This window comes from Takifugu flavidus, chromosome 20 (assembly GCF_003711565.1).
Source record: "Takifugu flavidus isolate HTHZ2018 chromosome 20, ASM371156v2, whole genome shotgun sequence".
Classification (NCBI taxonomy): domain Eukaryota; kingdom Metazoa; phylum Chordata; class Actinopteri; order Tetraodontiformes; family Tetraodontidae; genus Takifugu; species Takifugu flavidus.
In genome coordinates, this window is record NC_079539.1 from 259,995 (window position 1) to 287,139 (window position 27,145).

Consider the following 27,145-nt stretch of genomic DNA (forward strand, 5'->3'; position numbering starts at 1 on the left):
TTATAATCTTATCCTAAAGATTGTGTGTCGTTAAGTTATATTTAATTTTCTATATTGATTCATTTCAACGTCATAAGTACTCGTCGCTGTTTTCGTGTATAAATTTAAAACTATGCCATTTTTTATACGTCTGTTGTCGCAACACTTAGCCTATATTCTGTATGTACCGAGAGAATAACGCCATGAATTTCTCATAATCGCATCGTATAATCAAACTACTGTGCGTGTATATACACACTAAAGAACAATGTTAATTAGTTCCTGTCATGTGACTAAAACAAAGACTCCTTAAACCAAGAGAGATATCTCCGCCTTAACGTTCGAGGAATGTAATTAAAGGCCTGTTTAACATATTGATGTCTTTGTTAACTCTTTCTAACATTTATCATCACAATCCTTAAAATGTTCGGATTATAATGTGTTAAGATGTGTTTTGGTAGGATTTGTTCTTAGTTATACTCGCCAGGAAGCGACGAGTCGCCGAAAGCGGAAGTGCCGACAGATAACTTGTTTATTCCGGAAATGCAGCCAACGTTCGCGTGTGTCATCGGGCGAGTTCCTGTGTCATCAAAACAAAACGGAGCAGAGGGAGAAGTCGGTGGCAGAAACGGCTCCGTCTGCTCTGTCACCATGAAACGATGCTGCACTTACACCCTCGGAGTTGTTGCTATACTCCTTTTAGTTGCGGGCATTTCTTTGGTGTTGTCTCACGTGTTTCCACGCTTTGTACACTCGATGGTTGAAAAGGTAAGTGTCAATCTGAGGTGGTCGCAGTCTGTTCTGGGGACTAATCAATAAAAGATTGGTCTCATTTATTTTCCCTTCCTTAGGAGTTAATTACTGTGTAATAAGTCTGCTGTAAGCATGATAACAGAGATTAGATTGGATCAGAATGTTCCACTTGTTTAAAATGTATTATATGATAAAATAATTACCTTATTAGCTGCGCCTCATCATCACTGTTAAATCAATAATGGCCATTGTGACAAATGTCATGATGTAAACGATGTAATGTGATCTAATGAAGCTACTTTTCATCTTTGTCTTCATAGGAAGTGGTTTTGAAGAATGACACCGATGCGTTTGAGGCCTGGGAGAACCCCCCAGCCCACATCTACATGCAGTTCTACTTCTTTAATGTGACCAATCCTCTGGAGGTGCTGAGTGGGGAAAGGCCTGCTGTGGTGGAGGTCGGCCCCTATACGTACAGGTGAGCGAAACACTCGGGGTCCCAAAGAAAAAACCGACAAATTCAACAAACACTCAAATCTGGGATCACTATCAAGTTTAGGCGGAGATGGGCAGAGTTACACCCCCACACAGAAGGTGATTGCAAGGAAAAGCAAGTGTGAAAGGAAACACTGAGGCGGCACAACTGGAAGCTTAACGATACAGTCAAAGGGAGCGAGGCTGTGGACGAGAGAGGAAGGCGGACACCAAAATTAAGGAAGACACGTGAGGACAGAAAAGACAGAGTGATGCCGACGCAGCACGTGAGTGCTGACAAGAGGAAGGACATGTCGCAGCATCTGCTGATCTGACACTCAGGAGTTTCAGATACAGGCGGGGGGGGAATCAGAACCACATGGCCAACAATTAACCCAGTTTGGAGAGCGGACAGAAGGGCGAATCAAACAGAAAAACACAGGTCCTGACAACTGCTGCCCAGGGAAATCAGGAAACAGTCGAGAAATACATCTGGCAAGGTCCAAAAAGTCAAAGGTCACAGTCAAAGATCAAGAACAGGAACTTCGGCCCCAAGATTTTACTCACTGCGTGACCAAAGAGGGTTTTATGACTGTCTCTCTTGCTCAACACGGCTAATATTTGGTTTTGCCCACAGGTCAGATGATGCGTTTCATCCTTCTGCTGTAACTCCGGCTTTCAGCCTGGTGCCATGTTTGTCTGTGCAGGGAGTACCGGCCTATGGAGGAGGTCGCCTTCCAGGAAAACGGCACCAAAGTGGCGGCCGTCAACACAAAGACCTACATATTTCAGCCGGAAATGTCCCGAGGTCCAGAAAGCGACCTCATCAGGACCATCAACATCCCTGCGGTGGTGAGAGACCCAAAACCGACCACAATTTACCTTTAAATTCACAGTTTGGTTTATCAAGGATTTCATCTTGACCTCTGCAGACGGTGATGAAGAAGTTCCAGAATGTTTTTCTCGCCAATCTGGTGTCCGCCTACATGAAGTCGTTGGGTGTCGGTCTCTTCACCACCCGCACGGTGGGAGAGCTGCTGTGGGGTTACCAAGACAACCTGCTCGCATCCCTCCAGAAATTTCAGCCTCAGCTGGATGACGTGTTTGGGCTCTTCTACAAGGTCTCAGTATTATCGGTATTATCACGTGTTCCCGAAGCCTCCGGCGGGTTCTTGGATTAACGCTCCGTCCCTGTTGGGTTTCCCTCACAGAGCAACGCTTCCAACGACGGTCAGTACGTCTTCTTCACCGGGGAACTAAACTACCGAGACTTTGCCAGAGTGGATACGTGGAACGGTGGAAGGTGACGTCGTTTTAATGTCGTGAAACACCCACGTCTCCCTTAAATAACCGCGCACGCGCATGTGTGTGTGTGTGTGTGTGTGTGTGTGTGTGTGTGTGGGCACGCGCAGCTCGCTGAACTGGTGGTCGACCGCCGAGTGCAACATGATCAACGGAACCATCGGCGCCTCCTTCCACCCGGTCATCACCAAAGACGAGATGCTCTACATCTTCTCCTCTGACATGTGCCGGTGAGCAGGTCACGGTTAGCATTAGCACGTTAGCCTGGCGGCGCGGCGTTGGTTGAGTTCCGGCTCGTTGACGCTGGATTTAAATGTGTTTGTGTTGCGTGAACTTCCTGTAAATGCTCCCAACAAGCCACACGCGCACAGAGTAGAATAATTACCGGTACCGGGGTGTCGGGCTCTGCCTGGCAGGTCCCTGTATGCCATCTATGAGGAGGACGTGGTGGTGAAGGGGATCCCCGCGTACCGCTTCAGCCCCCCCAGCGAGGTGTTCGCCAACACCACCGCCAACGCCGGCTTCTGTGTGCCGCTGGGGAACTGCCCCGGTTCTGGGCTGCTGGACGTCAGCACGTGTAAACAAGGTGGGGGGGGGCAGTGTCAGACTTCAGTAATAATCAGACGGCCCCCCTTCTGCCTCTGACCTGACTCTGTGGTGCGTTCAGGAGCTCCCATCGTCCTGTCTTCGCCCCACTTCTACCAGGCCGAGGAGAAGTTCGTGGAAGCCGTTTTTGGGATGAAGCCCAACAAGGAGCAGCACCAGACGACCATCGATGTCAACCCGGTAGGAAAGTCGAGGTTCTTTCCATTCCAGGCTGTGGCTGGTGGGCAGACTTCCTGTTTCCCACTAGGTGGCGCTGTGACGCAGCATTCCCACCCAGCCTGATGGCTGAGGTACCTGGAACGGAGCTGTCACCAAAGATAAGCTCTGGTGAGGCTTATCGGACCTTATCAGGCAATAATCATGTAAACCCTCCGTAAAAGGAGCAGACTGAGAAAACATCTCAACACTTCCAGGAGCCACCGGTGACCTCTGGTGACCTCTGCCTCTATTGATCACTGCTTCGTATCACTTCATTTCATGAATAATCGGAATACTCTGACCTGCTCCTCGTGCAGGAAGAGGTGCAAAAACCTTTTTAGCGGGTCAAAGACGGGTCACAGTGAACAGAATAAATGATTAAGCAGGACTCCAAACAGCAGTTAGACTTTGAGAGAAATGAGTGTTTGTTCAGGAGGGAGAGAATATCCACAGATCTGGCACAGCTGAGGCTGACATGGCGCCAGGAGCAGGGCCTGACATTTATGGACCCGTGGCCACCGCCCAGACCCCCTGCTGGGGGGTGACTATAGGGCAGCAGGTCTCCCAGGGGCAAAGCCGCTCCCTTTACTGCCTCCTGGGGGAAATAAACCCTCAAGATTACAGCAAAGCCACTGAACCTTTTCACCAAATGAAAACTCCTGTTTACAGCTCACCGGCGTGGTCCTGCAGGCGGCCAAGCGGCTCCAGGTCAACGTGCACGTGGAGAAACTCCCCCGCTACAGGTATTTGGCTCCTCGCCTTCGTCACCGTTGCTCCTTTTTTCCCGGTTGCCAGTAAGGAGCCGGTGCCACCATCATCAGCAGGAAGGGACTTTTGGACGTTACGCATGTGTTTGGCACCCGGGTGAGAAACCCGCTGTTATCACCCACGGCTACAGGTGTACGCGGCGGTCACCGTGCACGCACGCCGGAGTGTCCCGGGTCGGCCGTGCACTGGTTGTGCTGGTTACCACACTGTCAGGTTCACTGTGAGGAAATTTATTTCTCTTACAGTCAAACGGGAGACGTGCGGACGCTGATCTTTCCTGTAGTTTATCTCAATGAGGTACACACACCCACACACACACACCCACACACACACACCCACCACACACACACACCACACACACACACCCACCCACACACACCCACACACACACACACACACACACACACACACACACACGAGCCCCTTCCATGTGTTCAAATGCTCCTCGTCTCCTCTCAGAGCGCCTTAGTGGACGACGACGCGGCGCAGAAGCTGCAGGGGGTGGTCAGGGTGCAGGAAGTGGTCGTCCAGGTCCCCTTCATGCTGATCGGCCTGGGCTTCCTCCTGGGGCTGGTTTTTGTGTTCCTGATGTGTCGACAGAAGCCCCCGTCGGTAAGACGCGTCCGTCCGTCCGTCGGTCCGTCGGCCGGGGTTGCTGGTTGAATTCCTGACGCCAGGCCTGCTTTTGTCTCCCAGAGCACCGCTGCGGAGCGACAGCCGCTGCTCTCCTCTTAAGGCGCCATCCCAGATGAAGCCGCCGCCATGGCAACACGACTGGGCTTCAGATCGCACGCGCGGCCAAGTCAGCAGGACGGAGCAGAATCCCCCGTGTCTATCGCTGCTAGATTCGTAATAACTGAAGCTTCTTTTTAAAAAAGTTTGCATTTGTTAAAAAATAAGAGGCAATGGTGCTGAAAGCAGGAAGGTTATGGCTACTTTCTGGTTTTAACCAGTAAAACCTTGACACTGATGTAATTAAACCAGTTTGTGTGAGAGGAAGGATGTGATGAAGAAACGTTGATGGAATGTGTTTGTTTTTTTTTAAATCTTGTGCTTATTTGAGCCTCATGTTGAGGCTCATTAACAAATCTTTTTAAAAGTCGCTGACGCCACTTTGAAACTCGATTCCCTCTTTTAATTGGTTTGGTTTCGGGATCCAGCAGAAATCATTAAGAATGATGGATCACTTTAATCCCGAGGATCCGAATCCTTCAGCCGCACAGTATAAGGGGAGGTTTCCGAGGGGGGAAGTCATGTTGATGTAAAGAGTGTGTGTGTGTTTGTGTGTGTGTGTTAAAAGCTAATTGTACTAATTGTAATTTTGTCCCTGTCTGTTGACACCCTCAGAGGAGGTCATAAATCTGCTTTTAAAACAATGAAGCTGCTTCCTGTCCTGTTCTGGGCTTTTCTTTGATTCCAGAATTTACTGCGTTGGTCTCGCCATGTCAACACCCTCCGATGCATCTCACAGTCCTGTTTTATCAGTCGAAGTTGTTATAAAACACTTACGCTCACACAGCGACACACCCCTGCACATTTAATCTGATGAGTCAGCAAAACCCAAACTACAAACTAGCATAAAGGCTAAAGATGAAACTGGTGGTGATTAGCGTAGCTTAGCATTTATACATGTGTAAACCGTAAGTCCAGACAGAATAAAGCTCAATTCCTGGTCCGGAGCCCAATTTTCCGCCTGTTTACTCACTGGTTGTTGAGAAACTCCCCTCTGAACCTTCCTCATCTTCCAGCTGAGGCGTGAGCGCATCACGCCACCCTCGAGGTCAGGAGGTCAAACCTGACTTTTATTTACAACAAAGGTTTAAAATAGAAACACAGGATGCGTCGCGCTGCGGCCAGATACCACTGACGTGGAGTTGTCCTTAATTACCCGGTTAAAGTGTACTTTGGCTGCAGGCCGATAACCTTTGACCTCAGCCGTGGAGATAAAACTGGAGAGTGTTTCATTAGTGATCAACAGTCATTTATGGCGCAAACAGGGGAATAAATCAAGACGCTGCCAGCCCGCCGGCTCCTCCCCGCACGATTAAAAGCTTTAATAGAGGGGCCGAGGATCAACACATCAGCCTCTCGCCTCAGCCTCTCACCTCAGCCTCTCGCCTCAGCGCCGCCACTGGTGTGGACACGTCATGAGGACTCTTCAGGAAAGGATCATCCTGGCCTCTCTGCTGCTGACGCTCGTCTGCGCCGTTCAGGTAGGATCAGCTCAGGCAGCCGGAGTCACGCTCCTTCCCTCGCCCCGCTGCTCACCCGTCGCCCCGCTGCTCACCCGTCGCCCGCTCCCTCCGCAGGTCGCGTCGCTGCCGCTCCCTGACGACTGGAACGGCCTGCTGCTGAGGACCAAGCGCTCGCTGCTGTGGCGCTGGAACAGCATGAAGCCTCTGGGCGCCAGCTGCAGGGAGCACTCGGAGTGCGGCACCAAATACTGCAGGTACAGTGGCAAAGAGTTCTCCAGGACTTTCCAGGATTTCCAGGTTCACTTGTTTCCCACTGGAATCCTGCTGCGCACCATGGCCTAAGGCTGTTCCCTGTTCGTTTTACAGGAAGAATATCTGCTCCTTCTATTGATCCACATGAAGAGGAGGGACGGAAGTCAGACGGAGACCCTGCAGCCATCAAAACACGACCTTGTGGAACGACCCCAGGACGGGGCTCGGTGACTTTTTCAAAACCTTATCAAACAGACTGTACGCGTGCAGCTGCTGTAATCTGATCTAAATCTGCACTGCAGCAAAACAAAGCCATAAATACACACTCATCTTCAGTAATATCGATTTTCAGGAGTTAGCTGTGTGAATCTGCATGTTTTTTTGTTTTTTTAAAAAAGAAAATATAATTGTTCATGCTGACTTTGTTGGTTCATGTTGTTTTTATATATTTATTTGTACATAATGTAAAGTGTGTAAATACTCAGGTGTGTTATTCTGGTTGAGGTTGTATCGTCCATATTTTGTTTTTGACTGAGTGAAAGAGAATTGAGAGCAGAGGAAAATAAGCTTTTTTTCTATTAAAATCTAAAAAATGTTGAGTTAAAAAAGGGGGTCACAGTTGATGTTGCATATTTATTTATTAATTACCAGTTAAGGTTTATGGAGGAAAGCAGAGAAGCTCTCTGAAGTTTGAATTAATGAGTTTTAACTGTTATTTATGTTATATAACAGATTCTGTGTCATACAGAGGATAACATTTGCATTTTACATATTATATAGGCTTTAGTTACAGGTAATCGAAACTGATTAATGACATTTTCTTTTAAGAAAATAATCAGTTTCAAAAATGGCTGGAGTAGTTCCCACTCTGACCACTAGAGGGCGCAGCAGCACACTAAACAATAGTGAAGAATTATAGAAATGTTAAAGATTAACGTATTAAAGTCTTAACACGAAAGGATTTCTCCGAAATATCAGGATGAGTTAAGATGAAACTAGCTCAAATATCCCCTTGAGAGACAAAAGACACATTTCTAATCGGCCAGACTGAAGTAGAACAAAAGTAAAAGCAACCACTAATGAACTCTCCTCATTTCTGTCGCCCTCACTCATGTTTATTTCTATCATCTCCGCTCTTTAATTATGAAAGCTGCACGCCCCCCCTCATTGGCTAGTTCCGCTGTGACGTCACAAGCCCCCGGGGCCGAGCAGGCGCATGCGGGGGGAGGTGGGGGGGGGCTGTCTCCGGTCCGGACCCTCGGTGATGCACCGGGCTCACTGCGCGCGGTGACGGACAACAAACCCCGAACATTGGATCTGATAAGCGCGTCTCGGGTGAGTACGGCAGAAACACCAGCTTTCTCGTGCGTGTGTGGCGTCACATGTCAGTGTGTGCATGGTTCTCAGCAAAGCGCGTGGACGTTTGGATCACCTGGACGGGGCTGGACCCGCCACCGAATCTGTCCCATAAAACCAGCTGCCCGTCTCCACGCGGAGGTTTGCTGGGCGCGTGTGTGCGGCTTTTGATCACACGCACGGGTCCTGTTCAGTGCTGCGCACACGCCTTCCTCTGTGCACGCGCGATGCTCGGGTCAAATCACGTCTCAGAGTTTCCAATGCAACTTTTGACGCCGTGCACGCTCCCAGTCCGTCCAGTGGTCCCAGTAGTCGTGCGTCGGTGCTGTCTGACCTGACTGTGCAGACACGCTGGCCTACTTTCAGAGCTGAACTTGCGTCTCCCCCCCCACACACACACACGCGCACACACACATTTAGAACCCAAATGTTCTGATTCGCTCCATCAAAGGTGCCGAGAGCAAACACGAGTTACGCAATCTGTCGAAACCGGTTTTAAAAATAACCAATCAGACATTATTAGATCAAACGCTGCCGTTATCTTTTTTTTAAGATAGAAAGTCAAAAATCCAAATCTGTGAAATCATTAGGGAGGAATTAAAAGCTGTGTCCTCGTTAACGCGACCCTTGAAGGGAGTTTGGAGGATTTTGATGGAGAAGAATTGAACCTTTGGTTTAAAACATCCAATGTTTCTCCTCTGATATAAGCAAAGGGGGCAGGTTGGTATCCCAGCAACCTTAATTATTACAGACAATGTAAATTTTAAATGGAGTCATTTGGGGGGGGTTGTGCCTGTTTAATTATGAAAGGCGCAGACCTTCCTGAGGGAGGATTTATTGTTATTACTCTCATTTTTTAACATGAGTGTTTCCGGCTTCAGAATGTGTTGGAAAGCAGTTAAAAGTGTGTTTTCCTGGAGCGTCTCTGCAGTGCAGCTGCCCTAGTTACAGAGCGGCTGAGTGGGAGATGCTGGTTGGCCCAGGCGGCGCTGGGGGGGTGGGGGGGGGGGGGGCGTTAATGGTCGACTGGATGGTGGCGCTTCGTCCAGAAGCTGAAGACCAGAGAAGACAGGCAGCCCTCCGCTGTGTCTCTTGTTTTCATATTATTCCGTCCTGTTGGGATCTTACAGCAGATCTCTCTTCCCTCACAAAACAAAATCTGTAATTAGCTCCCTGGGGAGGGAGAGGCGAGGCTGGGGGGGGGGAGGTCTGTCACAGCGAGGAAGAGCTGTGAGGTTGGGAATCAAGCTCCTCATCATCCAGATCACAAAGCCCATCCTCACACCATTATCCTGGTTAATTGTGTTTTTCGGGATTTATTTTAGGGAGATGGAGACGGTTTCCAGGGCCCGTCGTCTTCCAGCAGCATGATCGGAGCATCTGGTCTCTCAGGGGACACCCTGATCGCCTGCAGCTTCCCTGTAGTCCCACTTCCCACCTGGCAACTTCCTGTTCAGGCCCTGTGCGGCTCGGCCAAACGGCCCGGCCGGCTGTTCTCCGTGGGGCTGACCCGGGCCGTGTCGCTTCCGGAACAAGACTCGCTCGATCGGGATCACGCCTTCTCGGGCGGCAGGCGGCAGTTTTCCAGCAGCTATTGTAGCCTTAATGAGGACCGGGGGGAGGAGGAGGGGGGCAGCGACAGCAGCGGCAGGTACGACTCCACCTCCTCGCCCGAGGAGACCAGCTCCCAGCTGAAGGAGAACCCCGGCGCCAGGGGCGCCGCTCGATCCCACAACTCCTTCCTCCCCAACTCGGAGATGGATGACGAGGAGGACGACGACAGCGACGGCGGTAATTTACACAAGTACCGCGAGGACTCGGCCTTCGTGCTGCAAGGGAACTCCAACTGGCCTCTGACCACCAGGATGGTGGCTGAGAGGTATCAGCTGTCCCAGGAGCACGGGGACACCGACTGGATGAGCGAAGGGACGGTCTTGGGTCCTGACGGGGACCAGGGGTGGTCCCAGCCCAACCAGCAGTATTCGTACCAGAGCGATCGGCCTCCAGAGGACTCCGGCGGACTGACGGGTCGCGGGTCCTTCTGCATCCACGGCCAACACCGGAGATCCCCAGAGTCGGACCCGCGCAGCGACTCGTCCTGCAACAGCTCCGACGGCATCCTGGTGAACTTCTGCACCATCTACAACCGGAGCAACAACCCGGCCACGCCCCATGATCTCATCAGCCCCGCCCTTCGTCCCTCGGAGTCCTCTGAGGGCTCCGTGTTCCTCAGCCTACAACCCGTTTCTCCAGCCAGGCAGGAGGACACGTCTCCCTCCACGCCCTGCTGGTCTCCTCCAGGTCTCGATTCAAACTGCAATCTTTACTCCAGCGAAGCGCTCCCCCAGGGTCTGTCCTCACTGGAGCTGTCAGACCTGAACGCCTGCCTCCAGAACCAGGTCTCCTTGGCCATAGGGACAAACCAGAAGTACTACAAGCTTGTGACTTGTGACCTGTCATCCCAGTCTCCCAGTCCAGCTTGGTCCAGCAGCACCAGCTGTCCTGAGGGCCAGGTCAAGGGTAGCCCCTGCATAACCGCAGAGAACCACTTTTTTGACCAGAACAAAGCGGGACGTGCCAAAGACCTCAAGAGGGTAACGGGGCTTTGGGTTTCTAGACGTTTCCATGTGATTATGTTGCACACCTAAACTGGTCCATTGCGTCTCTCTCTGTCAGGAGGATCAACCAAAGGAGAAGCGGATCTCCTCGGAATGCTCTGGGATCCACGATCACCAGACGGACGCCGCCTCCACTCTGAAGGCCCCCTGCAAGCAGAAACACACAGAGAGCCTCCCAAATGTCTCTGGCACACACTTTTCACTGTGCACAGGCCAGGAAAGCCCAGAAAGCAGCACAAGCTTCGCAGCAACGCAGGTTGTGTTTGTGGACCGGGAGCGTCGGGATGCTGGTGCAGGAGGTGAAGATGAGGATGTTTCTTGAGTTTCAGGCGTTAGCTGTGATTCTGCAATCGTTCCCACTGTTGTCTGCTTCCCTTTCAGGAGCTAATTTACTGGGAAATGAAGCAAAGAGCAACAGCAAACCTCAGAGGCCAACCTCACTGCCCATCCAGCCTTTTGTCCTGGTTCCCGCTGGCCCCCCCGAGGCTCCGCAGGTTGGCTGCCTCCTGGAGCAGTACATGAATCAGAAGAGCCAGAGGGTCAGCACCTCCCAACCAGGCTCCAAATTCAAGGGCAAACGGAGTCGCTGCTTCTCTTCTCTTCAGCTCTCACCGATGGGGAGCCATTACCCGGTCTTCCTGGAGCCTCCATCCAGCTCCGACTCCTGCTCCAGCGGCACCCCCAGTCCAGAGTGGTGTGGGCGCAGACACACCTGGAGCCAGTCCAGCAGGTTCCCAGCGCGGCTCAGCCCGTGCACATCAAAACGCAGCGTGGAGACAAGTCCCGCCAGAGGAAAACCCGTCCAGGCGCCAGAGGACACGAGCCCACATTCAGGAGTCCATGTAACTCTGACTCCGCCCCCAAATCGGCCCACCCTCGTTAAAATCCCCACCTACCAGGACCTTAATAACCTCACCCCTAAACCAAACTACACCGGTGCGTTCCGTGGAGCCCACGCCCACACCTCTTATCCCTCCCTCTTCTCCCAGACGCCTCCCACTTTACCCATATCTGCTCCAAGCCATCACTTAAAGCCCGAACAGCGCCCCCTGCTGCCCCCCAGGGCCGCCCCCGCAGCAGATTCGGGCTTTTTTCACGGCAGTTTTACAGCTGCCTTATCCTCTATGGCCCCCCTGCCGTCTCTGAGCTCCCTGCTGTCCTTCGCTGCCTCTGGCGGGACGAGTCAACCCAGCGAGTCGGTCGCCCTGAGCGACCAACTGCCCGCGGACTCCTGCCCCTCGCCGGACGCCTCCTATGAGTCCCTGTCTATCAGCCACCTTCAGAGGAGAGGTGAGACCACGTCACGTCACCCGGCAACAGCAGCGGCAGCTCCGCGTCCCCGGGTTGGTTTGTCTACTCACCATGATGAGCTGTTATGCAGCAGTGCCTTCAGTACCCTGAAGGGGCTTCCTCTCAAACATGACCTATTTTTAACTCTGGCTGCTTGGGATTGGCCGAGGCTTCTGCTGGGTAACTGTGCCTGTGTGACAGCCGGAGCCGACACAGCACGTAGACGCTTCACAGAAGCACCTCCTCACCTTGTTGCGAGGGCAAAGCGGTGCATTTGGAAGCAGATAATCAGTGGCGGCGCCGCCTGCAGTTGCGAAACAGCCAGCGTGATGCGGCCCTGCAGGCTGCATCAGCGCGCATGAGGAATTCGCCGTGACATTTGCAGGGGCTAGCGAGCGCGAGATGAAGAAAGAGAGTCGGCGAGGACTGCCGCTGAAAGGGAACGCGCGCTCTTTCATCCCCGCTTCTCCGTCACATTTCCATTCCTGCGCTGTGAAAATGAACCCATCACTCAGTATTTCTTTTTTGGTCCCGACTGCAAAAAAACCCCTAAAACCGTGTTTGCTTGTTAGCATGTTTAACAGTCTGAGAGCATGAAACGCAGCGTCTGCTTCTGCCTCCAGGTTTGCTCAGGTCTGTGAGTCGCGCCGTGGATTTGATCATGACACACTTTGGCAGCAGCAGAGACCCCGACGAGAAGGTCTGATGCCTCCAAACACAGACACGGAAAGGTACCGCAGCCATGTTGCCTAGATTTGAAGAATGAATGCTTCATCTCTCCTTCGGCCTCAGATGCGACTGGGCAACAGCTCCTGCAGCCCCACGATTGCTGGTTTGGTCCTGGAACATTTGTGTCCTTCCATCCAGAACATCCTGGAAGACGGCCTCAGGGATCACAAGCTGGATCTCATCATAGGTCAGAGGCGCAATCACCCGTGGAGCGTTGTGGAAGTCTCTACCAGAACTGGTAAATGTCACCAGACTCTTCCCACTTGTTTATCAGACGGTACTGGAAGCCTTTTTGTCCCACTCCAGGTCCCTCCACAAAAGTCCTCCACAGGCTGGTGTGTAAAATCCGGATGTGTCCGCAGCTCTCCACGCACTGCATGAGACTGAGAGCCTTCCTCATGGGCCTGCTGAAGTAAAGACGCGTGCCACAACACAGGTGAGGCTCGGGAAGGCTAACCCGGCCGCTAACACGCTCCTTTGCTCTCTTTCAGCCTGAGAGCGTTGGAGTTCTGGCTCGGTCACCTCCACAGTCAAACAGGTGAGTACAGTCATGGGTCGGGGGGGCAGAACCTGGCAGAGCCTCATCAGACAAAACGTGTCGGAGGATGCAACATGTGGGCTGTTCTGCAAAAATGTGTGCTGCTTGAGTTGTTGCTAGGCAACAACACACAACTCTGACTTGCCCCTGACCTCCTCGTTCTTATTCGAGCAACTGTAATGACTAATAAAACCATAAAACTAGAGCTTGGTTCTCCTGAAGTTTGACCTCTTTGCCACGGTAAACTCCAGCATCGCTTCATTCCATCCCATAACCCTCTCCGCAGACGTGGTAACGGCCAACTACCATTCCTGGGGCTTCATGTCCATGTCGCTGGGTCAGTGTCAGCCCTTGTTTCAGGAGCTGTTGCTTCTGCTGCAGCCGCTCTCCGTGTTGCCCTTTGACCTCAACCTGCTCCTGGAGCCCCGCCTGTTGCGCAACAGACAGCTGCGCTCGGACGAGGGCGCGTCTCCGCCTCCGCCGTGCTCGGCCCTCCTGGTGACCAGCTGGCCGCTACTGCACGCCGACAAAAAGGCAGCGCGTGACCACGGAGGGCAGCCAGCTGCCCAGCAGGGGGTCAGTCCGCACCAGGAGTCTCCGGGTCTCAGGGTGAGGAGAGGCAGTCCAGGAGGAGCCCGAGGCTGGCTCCTATTCCAGAGTGGGGCCCGATGCATGAGGAGGAGGACTGCAGCAATGCTGACAACTGGTCTCAAATCAGCATGTGCAGCAGGCAAGATGAACAGAGGGGAGAGAAGGACCCAGAGAGCCTGAGTGCGTCGCCGTGTGTCCAGGCCGAGAGTCCACATCAGGGTGGACGTCGCTGGGCCAAGCTGTTCGGAGGAGCCCACTCCTCCTCCAGGAGTGAGACGGTTCTCCAGAGCCACACTGGAGCACAGAGCCGGAGGTACATTAGGAGCCACCAGCTCGCCTCCGTTCCTCATTCCTCATCTTGACGCTTTATTGTTGCTTTTCAGGTCCAAACGACCGTCCGAGTGGCTGCGTTTGGACCGAGCACAGGTGGGGATGCTGGTCCAATCCATCAGGTCCATCAAGCTTAAAGGCGCCCACCCGGACAGGGACAAAAGCCGTCTGTGCGCGAGGACAGATGGACGAGGGTCACTGTAACAGTAAAACAAGTCATTTGCATGATTCCCGTATTAATCCAGTCTTTCGTGAGCGGCCCACTTTGAAATGAACTGATGTTGCCACCAACAACGGCTGGGGGTAACTTAGCAGCCAGTCAGGGACGGCCCTCTGTTTGGGCAGATACTGTGGAAATGACCACACGTGGCTGCTCTGAAAGTCTATTTTATCTGGGATGCAAAGCTGCCGCCCATGTTGGTGATGTCACCAGCTCCTTTCATGCAGCAAAGACCTGAAAAGGTCTGGAAATTAGCTTGTGTCGCCAGTTGCCCTCCCACCAGAGGGGGGCGCTGGCGAGTCTTCTGACTTTAAAAACGCGCAGACTCGTAGCTTTATCTGGGAGATTTTGTGTGTGTAAAATGAAGCCATGATAAATGAGGCTCAGTTCCTCGTTAGCTTGATAAACGTGGGCCCGTTTAACTGTTTGCATATGTGCTGCCTGTAAATAGTCGCCTCTCCTGCTGCCCGAGCTGTAGACTGTTCTAATTCCTCTACTATATTTAATCTGTAGGTGCAACACAAGCCGTTGAGGAACTTTAGTGTCACACCAGCGACGGGCCGACTGATGTTTAACGTCCATTCTCCCGAGCATGGATTTTACCGTGCATGTGTGCTGAAAGATGATGTGGTTCTCTCTTTCTCTCAGTGTTTTTATAGCTGTAGATTTTTCGGCCATTTTCTGGCGCCAATATTTGAAATGATTTGTAAAACTCTCCATCTCCTTGTGTCGATTGTGCGGTTGCTGAACGGAGCCACCTGGTGGACGTTTCAGGTATTTACATGTTTGTCGCGTCTTGGTCGGAAGAGCAAACAGAACTGCAATAATGTGAGATAATTCCTCCCGAAAACATCTCCTCTAAATCCACGGTGACAATCAAAGTCTGTTAATAAAGACTGTTTATCAAAGAGTTCAGTTCCTTTTCAAATGTGACAGCCTCTGAGGTGGAAGCAGTTTAATATTGCAAGTTGAAGCATGAGTCTCTTCACAGATATTCGTCCTGTTTAAACAAAAGACGCTACAAACACTGAACTCACCGGTCTGTGCGTGACGCTCGAACAATTGGATTCTTTTAACACTTCTTCCTAAACTGGATCGCTGCCCGGTTGTAACACTTACATAAAGCAAGAGAAACGTCCTTTATGACCTGAAAAAAACACACCCAGTAAGAACTTCGACTATTTTACGAATTTAAAGATTCCAAAAGAATAAAAACAATGTTCTTCGAACCAAAAGGTAACGGTGAGGCTCCAGGAACGAGTTATGGAAGGAACATTTTAATTCTGCATTTTTTTGCATTTGATATTCACGAAATATCAAGTTAAATCTTGCTTCGGATTTCTTTTATTTTTAGTTTATGCCTAATATTTTAAAAAGGAAGACTGAGAAACCTGATTACCTTTCAGTTGTCATGCTCGTTACTGACCCCTGGTGGCCGCTGGTGTAATTAGGCCACTGACAATGACAGCGGAATATGCAGGAGAAAACTTATGAAGATGAACACATGAGGCGTTGTCACTCTGATAACAGAGTAACTTCGATATTCTGATATGAATAAAACCACTAATTTGGTCATTATGGAAGTACAGACAGATTCCTTGATGGCGAATGAGCGTGTGGGACTGGATCCTTCCACGGTTCACCTACTGAGTGTACAGATGAGGTCAGATCACAGGCGTGTCCATTCCTGACATTCCTTACGGAACATCGGAGCCGAAATGACGAAATAAAGTTTACAATTTCAACGTTTCTTGAACGTGCGTCTGTGGATTCCCAGAATTCCACTGCAGCACCTGCAAGTCTCAGCCGGAAGTCGCCCGCAGCACAAATATGCGGGTTATTTTTATTCAATAACTAATCCAGCGTGTCAGAGCTGCAGGTGAGTCACCGTTTCGTCCCAGGATCCAGCGGCAGGTACGAACGTGCACCTTCGCGCTGCGACAGGACCGATGCTCAGGGTGGGCGTGGCAAACCAACAGGAGATATTCGGAAATCTGCACGCACCGGTTCAGTTGTAGCCTCGATCCCGGCGCGCACAGACAGCTCAGGGCCGCGTCTGGAGATGAACCTGTACAGGAACTTTGGAAACCTCATGGAGGCCTGGGTAACTGAGGAAGGCCAATGCTCCTACTCGGAGCTACTGGGAGATAATGGCGAGGCCGCTTCATCGCCTCCCACAAACCCGCGCTCCGAGTCGGTGGACTCAGGGGTGGAGATGGCGAGCGCCACCTCCAGCTCCGTCTCCATGGACAACGCTGAGCTGGATGGATTCACGCCAGAAAGAGCTTCGGAGCCTTCTCGCCTCTCCTGCCCTTCGCCGCCCAACCCGTTCTCGCCAGGCCTCCCCCCCGGCGGCGCCCGGGACCACTCGGCCCTCTTGCACCAGAGGGTGGAGGCAGCGCTCGAGAGGAGTCATTCTAAACATCTCAACAACAAACCGGAGTGTCTGACAGCGGCGGAGACACACGGGAGGCATTCCCGGGCGCATCTACGGCACCACGCAGAGTCAATGAGGGGTCAAAGGTCAGAGCGACCTGACCTGAGGAGGATGTTTCACCCTTCAGAGCCCATGAGGCTAACTCGCCACAGATGGTCGTCTGTCACCTCTGACACGCTGACCTTCCAGAGAAAATTAGAGGTGAGAAGGTTTTTGGCCCCAAATTTCTGTTTAGCGCCTTAATTAGCACGTTAGCGCACAAATCAGACCTCCACCGAGCGTGACCGTGGGCTCCGCTGGCGTTTCACCCACAATGGGTCTGTTTGCTCTCCTTGGGGACCAGTTCCGCGGCGACACGCCTGGTCTTGAGAAGAAAGCCTCAGGAGCGTACGGAGGCCTTTGTTTTGACTGGCGTTGCGACACGGCTTATGAGGCTCGTCATTATGCGCGCAGGCCGTCTTTCATGCACAGGATCATAAACCAGTCTGCCCAGGTGACTCGACGCCCACGGGTATGAGAGCAATGATGCGGGGACGCAAGTGGGCCGTTTCTGTCATTGATATCAGATAAACGACGGCTGCATTGTTAAACACATGAAGATGCTCGGAGGTGAAATCAGCTTCTAATTAGCTTCTCATTTCTATTTTTAGCGTTTGGGTGTGCGTCTTTGATTTCCCGCTTTGAAGGATACAAAAGTGAATTTTCTGGTTGACAAACTAATGACCTCTAATTACACTTTATCCTCCTCTTAATTACATGACACTCGATCCTCGTGAGCCCGACCCTGAGCAGGTGCTGTGTATCCAGCTCAAATGTCAGTCTAGATTTTCTGCCCAAACAGGTCGACTAATTCATCTAAAGTGTGAAATGATGTTGTGTTTATTGATATAAATGTATCCCAACATGAGTCCCACCTCCAGGCTGGGAGCCACCTGCTCCCACATATGCTAAATCTGCAGATCTTTAGCATATTAGCCGGATAGATCTGAGTTTGCATGCTTTAGGGCTGAAAAATGACACAGAATCGGTCTCCAGTATCACATCATATTTAACAACAAGCGCCTGAAGCTAAAATCAAGACGTTTCACCTAGAAAGTATGTAAATGTAAATATATGTTCTACGGCAGATCTGAGGTCACTGAGCTGAAGCAATGAGGATACCTGTTTACACAGGTGGTGAGCAATAACACCTGTAGTCTCCTCTCCAATGACCTGCAGGACCTGAGTGAGGAGGGGGCCAACGGCCTGAGTCCTGGACTCTGTTACCTGGAGCACGTTTGCCAGATGTTGGAAGAGTTTGCCGACCAACAGAGGCACAAGCGGGCCTTGCAACGGGGGAGGAGTGGCCTGCAGGAGCACCAGGAAGTGGAGGTGAGCCAGGAGGAGGCCGCCGTGAAGGCGTTGCTCCAGGTCGGCTTTAGAAACTTGGCAGCACTGATGTCGTGCTGTAGCCTCAGGTGAGGACTCCTGTCTGTCTTGGCTCCGTTTCAGGCCTCTGACTCCTGCCAGACTGACTCCGGAGCTGCCGACTCTACGGGTCAAAGGCTGGAAGACCAAAGCCAAGAGAGGAGTCCCGCTGAGAGGAGGCTTCAGAGACCCCCCCACAGATACTTCAGGCAGAGATCGGCGTCAGACGCAAACGTCGCCACGTTGCACCTGAGTGAGTCCGAACTCACCTGTCGGGGGAAGGTTGGATTTGAGTGGTTCTGCTGATCTGGTCACCTGCTGGGAGACAGGCTGCACAAGCACACGGGGAGGGCGGAGTCAGTGGGACACAGGTGAAACACATGAGCAGAATCAGAATCAAGACAAACCCTGTGGAGAAGAAACCAGGCCAGATGAAGGCACCGCTTCTAAACACAGAAAATAACGTTATTAGGAACATGATTAAACAGGTTGGTGATGAAAATCTGCTCTTGTTGTAGGGATGAAGGATGCAGGCTGCAGGGGGCAGCATCTGAGTACAGATGACCTGCTGATGGAGACGGATAAAGACCTGGAGAAGCAGGTGCAAACGCGTGGTTCACTCCTCTAAAGGATGCCTAAAGTTTGAGTTTTAATTAGTTTAAATATGATTTATCGTCCTGCTCCAACAAATGTGTGTGTTTTTAATTGTTTAGGGAGCTGATGTTGAGAAGAGGGACACTCTCAGCCGGAGCTGGAAGTCCAAAATCAGGTCTTTGACCAGAAATTTTTCAGTCCTGAGGGACGTGAAGAGGTGAGCCTTCATTTCCCCTCTGCAGGCTGCAGGAGGAGCAGGCTGAGAGCGTGCACGGAGCTGCTGAAAGCGTGCACGGAGCTGCTGAAAGCGTGCACGGAGCTGCTTCCCCGTGGCGGTCGGCCACGCCGACGCAGCGGTCCGGCTCTAACGCACAGCAGAAGCTTGGCCGGCGTTCCCTTTCAGCCTGTTCCTCCTGCACATTTTGTCCTTTGTGCTCCGGCCTCCTGTGAACCAGCTTTGTGCGGCGGCTTCAGCTCTGCTTCATGAATGTTTCACCCAGGCAGCAGATGCAGCCGGCGGAGGGGAAACAGGGGCTGCGGCTGAGCCAGCTGTTCAGGAGGAAAACCAAGCCTGCGTGAACCGTGGAGACGGACGTTTCATTAAACAGCTGGCGGAGCTGCTCGACTCCCCCTTTTTATTTATGAGGAAACAAACTTGAAACCGAGGAGGAAGCTGCCGCGTACGGTCTTTGTGTTAAATATTAGGATTTCTTCTGTTGTCGGGGAGGAAATGAGCTTCATTTGGATCAAATGCCCGAATGCTGTGTGTCATGGATGAGAACTTTGATTATTATATTGTTTCACATCTGGAATAAATAAATGAATAAATAGAGACGGGCTCCAGTTAAAGTTCAATCTGATGTCATGAACAAATAATTAACCTTTTGTATTCCCAGAGATATAAGGTTCGTTGGCACAAACTATTGTAAAATCCTTTTCAAAATGCTAAATGCTATTTGCAAGGATACATTCAAAATCTACCTCCAAAGAAGTAAAAATGCAGCGCGACTTCTGCCAGCTCCTTTATTGTGCTAATCTTATGTCTACAAAGCTTGATTAGCTTGACTTTTGTGTCCTTAAATAATAAAAATAGCACACGAATGAGGCCACTAAGGGGGGGATGACTTAGAGTAAATGTGGTGTAATTATTATGGTTTTAAAGTCCATAACGGGTCCCGACGTTCGCATGATCATCAAGTCTGGAGGGAAAAAAAATCAATAATATCTGGTTCCTGGGTAAACCGCCCCTTTAAGGCTGAAACGCTTCTATTTTTACGGCGCACTGGTGTAAATAATGAAAGAATTCTGCTCTCTGCTGGATAAGAAGTGCAGGCAGAGTCTCTTTAATCATTTATTTATTCTTTATTCACCTAGGTTGGGGGGATAATCCTCCCCTGGCATTCCCATGTAAAGAGATGTCAATGACAAACACATCCAACCAAATGAAAAAGGGTGAATAGGAGTCCGGTCCATACATAAAATACATTTATATACTATTTATTCAACTGACAGCATCCATTAGTCCCACACAGTATCCATCTGTGCTATTAAATATATAGAGATAACATCTGTGGAGGGATTTAGTTATTGTATGTGTACGACGGGGGGGTGTTGGCAGCGAGGGTATAGCTTATACACGTTGTGATGGCGGGGGGAGGCCAGCGTCGAGTCATGCCTGCAGCCTCCCTCCTTCCTCGTCTACATGATGCCACAGGTGGACAAAGGGTTGGCGATGTGGCAGGTACAGGCCGACTGGCAGTACTGGCGCACAGTCTGATAGCAGCTGCGGTCGGCGTCCCCTCCCCACTGGACGGGCCCGTTGGGGTCGGCGGGCAAACGGCTCAGGATGCTGGTGTTGATGGCCAGGGCAGCCAGGCCGTAGTCGGTGAACAGCACCGTTTCGCGTCGGCAGGTGGGGCAGGAGATGAACTTGTACTTGGGACAGGACTCGTAGAGGATCTGCAGGCACTCCTCGCACACCGAGTGCAGGCAGGACAGGATGCGAGGACGCTTGCCCGTGAAGTTGTAGGTGTGGCCGCAGGTGGGGCAGTCCAGGGGCTCGCAGGGCATCACGGGTCCGGAGGAGGAGGACGAGGAGGAGGAGGAGGTGGAGGAGGAGGTGGAGGCGGAGCGCAGCACGTACTGGTTGACTATCACGTCCTCCATCTTGTAGTGGAACTGGTGGTAGCAGATTTCGTTGGCACTGGTTTTGCGCGGCGCCAGGAAGCCGGGGTCCCGGCGCAGCACCGGCGCCACCTGGGGCACCATCGGCCGGGGCGATCCCGCCATGTCCAGGGTCAGGTCGCTGCAGGCCTGGTTGACGATGATCTCGCCCTCGCCGCCGCCGTCCCACGCCACCCGGGGGGGCGGGGCGAAGCGCGGCTGGGTGACGGGCGCGGGACACTCTCGGGGGAACTTCTCCGACTGAATGATCTTGACGGTGTCCATGGGGATGGTCACAGGTGGACGCCTGAGGCAGGACATTCGCACGGATCGGGAGGTGGACGGAAGCGAGAGGGGCTGCGGCGTTTATCGGTTCTGGAGGCTCCTGCCTGGTTCTGGACTGGAGGAGAAGAACTGCTCAGCCATTGGACGGGACGTGAGGACGAATGGTTGTCTCCATGTCCCCCCTCTGGTGGGCTTTTCTCTCAGCTCTTTGACTGCAGCTTAGCGACTGGTGTCGGTGGCTCAAGTTGTGCGTTGTGTGTTCTTATTCACTTGTGCAAAACACACACAAAGACAGTTCAGTTCAGCACAAATATTAGTTGTCCTCAGTGTCAGTAATCAGGCTCGCACATGGTAACGGCAGAACCGCTGCAGAACCGCTGCGTGTGCTGGGGCCGCTGGGGTGGTCCGGTAGTGTCCCAAGCCGTGTCCCGGGGCCTGCCGAGGAAACCCCTGCCGTTCCAGCAGTGACATGTGTTTCACCTAAATGTAACTTCCTGTTTTGGCCTGTGGGCGTGGTTTCTGCCAACTCAAGCGTGTGAGACAGGAAGAACGACCTCCAGTCTTTGTGACTGCTCCTCGTCCAGTCTGGGCCGGTGACCTCCCCGTGACCCCCGAGGTGGATTGTTGACACGCTCGAGAGAGGACGTCTGTCCTAAAACCTTCTGGAAGGGCTCCTCAGCAGTGGGAGGGATTTGGTTCTGGACTTGCAGTCTTGCAGGCTGGCGTTGTGCTGGTCTGGACCCGAGTCCTCCTCTGGTTCCACCTGTGGAAACATCACAAATATTCATAAACAATACAGGTTCCAGGGCTGAAAAAAACATCTTTCAAATGAAAAAGTCATTTTTCCAGTCTGAAACCAAAGCTTTTTCTACTTCTGTCCCTCCTGTGTTTCCGTTTCCATGGAAACCAGCCTTGTCGTGCATAACGTGCACCTGACCAGTCTGTGCCCGGCCTTTGACGGCCTAATGAGACCGATGTGGCTCATTTCTACATATTCATTCTGCTTCTGTAGCTGTACAGAAGAACAACCACGGGCATCTTTTGTGGCACTTCCTGTTTTTGTGACTGCGTTTGCGTCAGCGTGAGTGGGAACGCGCTGCTGTCGAGGGCGAGCGTCCTTCTGTGTGTGGGCTCTAACTTTGACCGAGACAAAAGCCTTCGAACAAACAGCGAAATGGAGGGAGGATGACACATCTTTCATTCTGTGCACAGCTCCCAGCAGCGATGATTCATTAGAGGGGAAAAAACTGAGCAGAGGAGGTGACCTACATGGTGCGTGTGCGTGAGAGAGAGAGAGAGAGAGAGAGAGAGAGATGAGAGAGAGAGAGGAGAGAGAGGAGAGAGAGGAGAGAGAGAGAGAGGAGAGAGAGAGAGAGATGAGAGAGAGAGAGAGGAGAGGGAGAGAGAGAGAGAGAGAGAGAGAGAGAGAGCGAGAGCTTAGTGCTGCTGCTGCCTCTATTTCGGGTCTATCTGTGCGCCTCTCAATGGTTTCCTCCCCCATGTTGAAGACTCACAGTGAATTGGATCGACCCTCCCGGTGCGTTCACGTGACGCGGTGCCGTTTTTGGACCACTTCCTGCTCTTTTATCGTCTCCTCACCTGACAAACGGGCCTGGATCTCCCACTCCTCCGGCTCTCCTCCCAAAATAACTGCGTTCTTGTGCAAAGGCCGCGTGTGTGCAGACGCGTTGGAGACGGGAATATCAGGATGTTGTTTATCCATCCAGCACTTGTCTGAATATGTTTCTTTAGGAGAGTCATTTCAAAAACAACCATAATAGTCAGTTTCTTGTGATTATGATGAGTTCTCATTTAGATCTTTGCATTTTTAAACCAGTTTTTGGATAATTTACGTGTATTTCTACTTAAATGACATCATGACTCCTTGAGGGATGCTAATTTGTTGTTTAAGAATATTTCCCATATGTGGCAGGGTTAATATCATATTATATCTTTATTATTTGATGTTTCAGATTTGTGGTTATTTCACTGCAGGAGTCTGACTTTGTGCCTTTAGGTTGAGTTTATTGAGCCGATAAAGGTTCAAATTGGAGCAGGAATGATGATGATTTACAGCTAATTCGCTATATTTTGTAGCAGTCACAGGTGCGACGGATGGAAACTCAACAGCAACTAATCCGACTAGCGTCTTTTTACTTGCTCAGACGATGGAATATTTGGTGGATATAAACACTGCGAGAGAGCAGACGGTTCTGGAGCGGAGCAGATAAAGAATCCAGGCCTCACGAGGAGCTCAGACGGCTAAAATTACCCACTAATTTGGTGGCAGTGCTCTGAAAAGAGCTGATAACTGATGCAGACTGCAGATGCCGGCAGGGGCCCCGGTTCTCTTACGTAAGGGGGCTGGTCTCCTACCCCCCCACCATGTTAGCACAGTGCTGCAGCAGCCCCGACGTTGCACTTCTGCATCCGTGCACCCCCCCGAGGAATCGCTGCCCTAATGAAAACACGAGAGGCATTTGACCGTCACAAGCAGGAGGAGGAAGAGGAGCAGCAAATTCCTCACGTGCACCTCCTAGAAGTCCCGGGAGCACCTCCTGTGCTCGGCACCACCCTTCACATTCCAGAGGACGCGCAAACAAAATGATAAGGAGCAGATATGAGACGGCGAGGAGAACGTTTCCAAAGACATCCATCAGGAGAAATTTATCTCTGACTGATTAAACTGACAAAACACCAGCCCGGAACATTCTTATCGTCTCAAAACTCCCACCGTGCGCCCTCACGCGCACACACACGTGCGCGCACGCCGCCCAGGTTATCATGATCAGGATGGATTCCACCTGGGCAGCGGGAGAAGGGCACTGTGCCCCGGATGAACCCCGGTCTGACTCCTCGTCTGCCCTTCCGTGCTGTATTGTTCCCTCCACGGGAATGTGTCCGTGCGCTGCTCCGTCCACGTGGCTCCGGGCAGCAGACAACAGGCCGGACCTTTGTCTGAGCTCCTACCGGCAGCGTGTCAGGCGCGCCCGCTATGTTGGGATGTGCGTCCGCGCTCCTGCCTGAGCTGGTAAACAAGGAAGCGTCTCTACTTAAACCGGTGGGGTTATTTCATGTTGTTGCTTAGGTTACGTAACGCGTTGACGTGAGGATAAATCCCCAGATTCACAGTAACATTTTCTGGTCTCACTTAGGATCGGTGGCGTTGTGGTCACGGCTCTGTTGCACATGCACAGAATGTGCAGGTTTAGCCCTGAATCTTCTATTTACAGTCCGTCCATTAAGCTGCGATTAGCCCACAAACAACAGCAGTTTGATGTTATTGTTGCCCTTCCTGTTCAGCCCCCCGTCAGTCACAGCAGACATCGGCCATTTTCCCCTCGCAGCTCATCGCAGCCACGCGCTCTTTGTTCTGGTCCGCCTCAGCAACAGAAGCAGAGGAACCATAAACAGAGACCCGGTTCTGCCTGGAAAGGGGAGAATTCCGGGGGAACGTTCCACTCCTCGACAACAGTCGGACCCCCGTTGATGCCAGCCATTGATTCTTGTGAAGGCGAGGCGGGAACAGACGTCACGGTGGGTGTTGGGAGAGGAGAAAGGGGCCGTGGGATCAGGCCGAAGTGGCCGACAGATTTGGGCTGCGCGTGTGAAAGGGAGCAGATACAGCGGGAGGGAGGGGCGGGCGTTCAGGGGCAGTTATGCAATCACAGCATGGTGTAGCCGTCAGCACGCTCACCGCAGCGCCGATGGATGGTCGGGCGGGAGATGCCTGTGCTGACTGCTACAGAACAGACAGCCCCCCCCCCCCCCACCACCAACACACACCTGCCCCTGCCTCCACCCATCTGTCAAATGTCATAACTTCAGCCTCCATCAGCGCACACGTCCTCACGCCTCCGCCACAGACACGAAGATTGTGTGACAGCACAGAGCTCTCACGCGTGTGCGTCTCCATTCATGCATCTGCGCGCGTGCGTGGGCGCCTCTTCTTCTGTCTGTTTGCAAAATGGATGCCCGTGATGAAACCAGCATGTAAACGGCAGCGCGTGTTGTGTCACCTTTGTGGCTGCTTCTCTCACAAACAACAAAAGCCACAGATGCCGGTTTGTAACCCAGACTGATAAAAACCATCGCAGCTGAATCATGGAGGCACCGAAGATGAAGATGGACACCACAACAAGGTCTGGCGTACTCACCTCTGTGGTTCTGGTTCCAGATCTTGCTCCTGTCCGGTTCCTGATGTGATGAGCTGCTCAGCCTCTTTGTTGAGGAGGCGTCTCACTGGTGGGAGGATGCTCTCTGCTGTCCATCTGAATGTCGAGGTCCGAGCGGCCCGCAGCAGCAGCGGCGGCAGCGGCGGCGACGCAGGGAGGAAAACATGGAGACGTAAGATGGAGGAGCCCGTTACAAGGTGGATGCGTCACGTCTCAAGGCTGCATCCATCTTTGCTCTCCTCCCCTCATCTCGCTGCCTTTGTCCTTCACTCGTCCAGCCTTTCTCCTCTGAGCTGTGGCGTCTTAATCCCTCTGCCTCTGCAATCATTCAGCCAGTTCCATCACCTGAGCCTCTCTGTCCTCCGTCCTCTCTCTCTCTCTCTCTCTCTCTGCCTGGTCTTCAGGTGTCTCTCTCTACGCCCTCTTTCTGTCTCCTCTGCTGGTGTCTCTCCTCTCACCGCCGTTCATTCCTCCTCTCTCTCTGTCGGTCTGCCTCGCAGTGACACATGCGCACTGTTTTCACACACATGCACTCTCACGCTCTTCCTCTCTGCCTCCCTCCTTATGCGTGTGGCTAATTTTGTTTGCCCACCCCCATCTCTTTCTCTCCTCCCTCCCTTGCTCGCTCTCTCTCTCCCCCCCCCCCCCCCTCACTGCAGTGCCTCTGCAGGCAGCTTCATCTTTGCTCTCACAGACAATGTTTCAGCAACGTTTCCATCTATGCTCACCTTCGTATTCTGAATATTGCAACAAAAATCTCCCAGAATTCTCTCTGCCTGCCGTTAGCGTCTTCGCCAGACAGCCTCCGAGGTTCCTCCTCTGGTTACAGGGCACAAGATGGTCTAAGTGGTGTGTCGGGGTTTGCTAGTTTGAAACCTGCGTGGGATGTTTTCAAAGGTTTAAGCGTTTTTAATTGCTTTGAATCACACAGCCAACCAATCCTGACAGAAATCCTCCTGCGTCTGCGTGTTCAAAACGATTCAAAGTTTGATTTCAGGCATTAAAAAGCCATCGTTTGAATTATTTTGAGGATCTACAGGAACCCGCTTTGGAACTGATGTTTCAAATGCTTATTTTTCCTCACATCCCTGTTGCATAAGAAGGGTTTTTAAGAAGTTGCCTTCATGCGGACCAATAAATAATCCCCCGATCAAAGCAGGAAAAAAGGACGTGAATCTCTTCTCGTTGTAAGAGGGTTACGCTTACATACGCTTACGTAACGCCGGGGCAGCGATGGAGCAACCACAGAGTCAGAGTTCAAGCAGCAGGTTGAAGGAAGAGAGCCAGCGAGCGTGACGCCTCCCGTCACCATCACTTCTGATAATAACCACGACATTAACAGACACTGATTAACTCTTGTCTGTTATTAATTAGCAAACAGGGAAGTCAGTTATGGAGTGAATGTTAGATTGACTTGCATATGAAGATTCACGTGTTGAACCATCATCAAAATCAGGATTAGTGTGAACATAAAAATTGGATTTATTGGTTTACTGCTGATAAACACTGGAACTCGGCAATAAATGGGAAATCTGATCAGTATTCCATTCCTACTATTCAATTGATTATGTAAAAATGATAATGATGTGATTTTTCAGTTTCATTAGCAGCAGTTATCAGATCAATCTGATTTATTTTATTTTCTTTGCAAGATTAATTCCACTCATTAACAAGTACAGTGTTATATGAAGCAAATAAGGCTAATAAAAGGGTTTGTGATGTCTCATAAATCCATAAACGTGCTCATTACCATGCTCATCCATGTCTGACTGCTGTGAGCAAGGGGACTATTCATTAATAGGAAAACTAAGCTTGGAAAAATGTAAAGCTTGTGACACAACCTGATCATAATCACCTTCTGTGATTAAACCTGATCTGGAAGAAA

General features: G+C 51.6%; 4 protein-coding genes across 5 annotated transcripts; 3 read left to right on the forward strand and 1 right to left on the reverse strand.

Moving 5' to 3' along the window:
• Positions 1-537: 537 nt before the first annotated feature.
• Positions 538-5,460, forward strand: scarb2c (scavenger receptor class B, member 2c). Its single transcript, XM_057018322.1, has 12 exons — positions 538-747; positions 1,053-1,210; positions 1,914-2,058; positions 2,139-2,327; positions 2,418-2,509; positions 2,619-2,738; positions 2,925-3,094; positions 3,176-3,294; positions 3,982-4,055; positions 4,326-4,377; positions 4,540-4,692; positions 4,777-5,460. Exons 1-12 carry the CDS (start codon positions 631-633, stop codon positions 4,813-4,815), a joined length of 1,428 nt encoding a protein of 475 aa, XP_056874302.1. The 5' UTR covers positions 538-630; the 3' UTR covers positions 4,816-5,460.
• A 341-nt stretch (positions 5,461-5,801) lies between these two features.
• On the forward strand, positions 5,802-6,947 carry LOC130516920 (liver-expressed antimicrobial peptide 2). 2 transcript variants are annotated; one of them, XM_057018324.1, is made up of 3 exons: positions 5,802-6,287; positions 6,390-6,529; positions 6,642-6,947. In XM_057018324.1, exons 1-3 carry the CDS (start codon positions 6,228-6,230, stop codon positions 6,664-6,666), a joined length of 225 nt encoding a protein of 74 aa, XP_056874304.1. In that variant the 5' UTR covers positions 5,802-6,227; the 3' UTR covers positions 6,667-6,947. The 2 variants fall into 2 exon arrangements, with proteins under 2 accessions (XP_056874304.1, XP_056874303.1); XM_057018323.1 differs by having other exon boundaries at positions 5,828-6,293.
• A 708-nt stretch (positions 6,948-7,655) lies between these two features.
• Positions 7,656-15,109, forward strand: LOC130516918 (AP-4 complex accessory subunit RUSC2). The gene is made up of 10 exons (XM_057018321.1): positions 7,656-7,862; positions 9,209-10,477; positions 10,560-10,800; positions 10,883-11,791; positions 12,415-12,491; positions 12,584-12,758; positions 12,827-12,932; positions 13,012-13,058; positions 13,345-13,962; positions 14,033-15,109. Exons 1-9 carry the CDS (start codon positions 7,671-7,673, stop codon positions 13,827-13,829), a joined length of 3,501 nt encoding a protein of 1,166 aa, XP_056874301.1. The 5' UTR covers positions 7,656-7,670; the 3' UTR covers positions 13,830-13,962; positions 14,033-15,109.
• A 4,870-nt stretch (positions 15,110-19,979) lies between these two features.
• rnf208 (ring finger protein 208) lies at positions 19,980-25,822 on the reverse strand. The gene is made up of 2 exons (XM_057018327.1): positions 25,243-25,822; positions 19,980-21,848 (listed from the first exon to the last, which is right to left on the reverse strand). The coding sequence occupies exon 2, from the start codon at positions 21,119-21,121 to the stop codon at positions 20,336-20,338; it is 786 nt and encodes a 261-aa protein (XP_056874307.1). The 5' UTR covers positions 21,122-21,848; positions 25,243-25,822; the 3' UTR covers positions 19,980-20,335.
• Positions 25,823-27,145: the final 1,323 nt, after the last annotated feature.

What these genes read in the sequence shown, in the direction of transcription:
- rnf208 (XM_057018327.1), bottom strand. Translation starts at nt 21,121, where the DNA reads ATGTCCTGCCTCAGGCGTCCACCTGTGACCATCCCCATGGACACCGTC.
- scarb2c (XM_057018322.1), top strand. Translation starts at nt 631, where the DNA reads ATGAAACGATGCTGCACTTACACCCTCGGAGTTGTTGCTATACTCCTT. An exon ending in CGACCATCGATGTCAACCCG is followed by an intron (nt 3,295 to 3,981) that starts GTAGGAAAGTCG and finishes TCCTGTTTACAG; the next exon opens with CTCACCGGCGTGGTCCTGCA. An exon ending in CTGTAGTTTATCTCAATGAG is followed by an intron (nt 4,378 to 4,539) that starts GTACACACACCC and finishes GTCTCCTCTCAG; the next exon opens with AGCGCCTTAGTGGACGACGA.
- LOC130516918 (XM_057018321.1), top strand. Translation starts at nt 7,671, where the DNA reads ATGAAAGCTGCACGCCCCCCCTCATTGGCTAGTTCCGCTGTGACGTCA. An exon ending in GTGCCAAAGACCTCAAGAGG is followed by an intron (nt 10,478 to 10,559) that starts GTAACGGGGCTT and finishes TCTCTCTGTCAG; the next exon opens with GAGGATCAACCAAAGGAGAA. An exon ending in TTCCTCATGGGCCTGCTGAA is followed by an intron (nt 12,933 to 13,011) that starts GTAAAGACGCGT and finishes GCTCTCTTTCAG; the next exon opens with CCTGAGAGCGTTGGAGTTCT.
- LOC130516920 (XM_057018323.1), top strand. Translation starts at nt 6,228, where the DNA reads ATGAGGACTCTTCAGGAAAGGATCATCCTGGCCTCTCTGCTGCTGACG. An exon ending in CGCTCGTCTGCGCCGTTCAG is followed by an intron (nt 6,294 to 6,389) that starts GTAGGATCAGCT and finishes CTCCCTCCGCAG; the next exon opens with GTCGCGTCGCTGCCGCTCCC. An exon ending in TGCGGCACCAAATACTGCAG is followed by an intron (nt 6,530 to 6,641) that starts GTACAGTGGCAA and finishes TTCGTTTTACAG; the next exon opens with GAAGAATATCTGCTCCTTCT.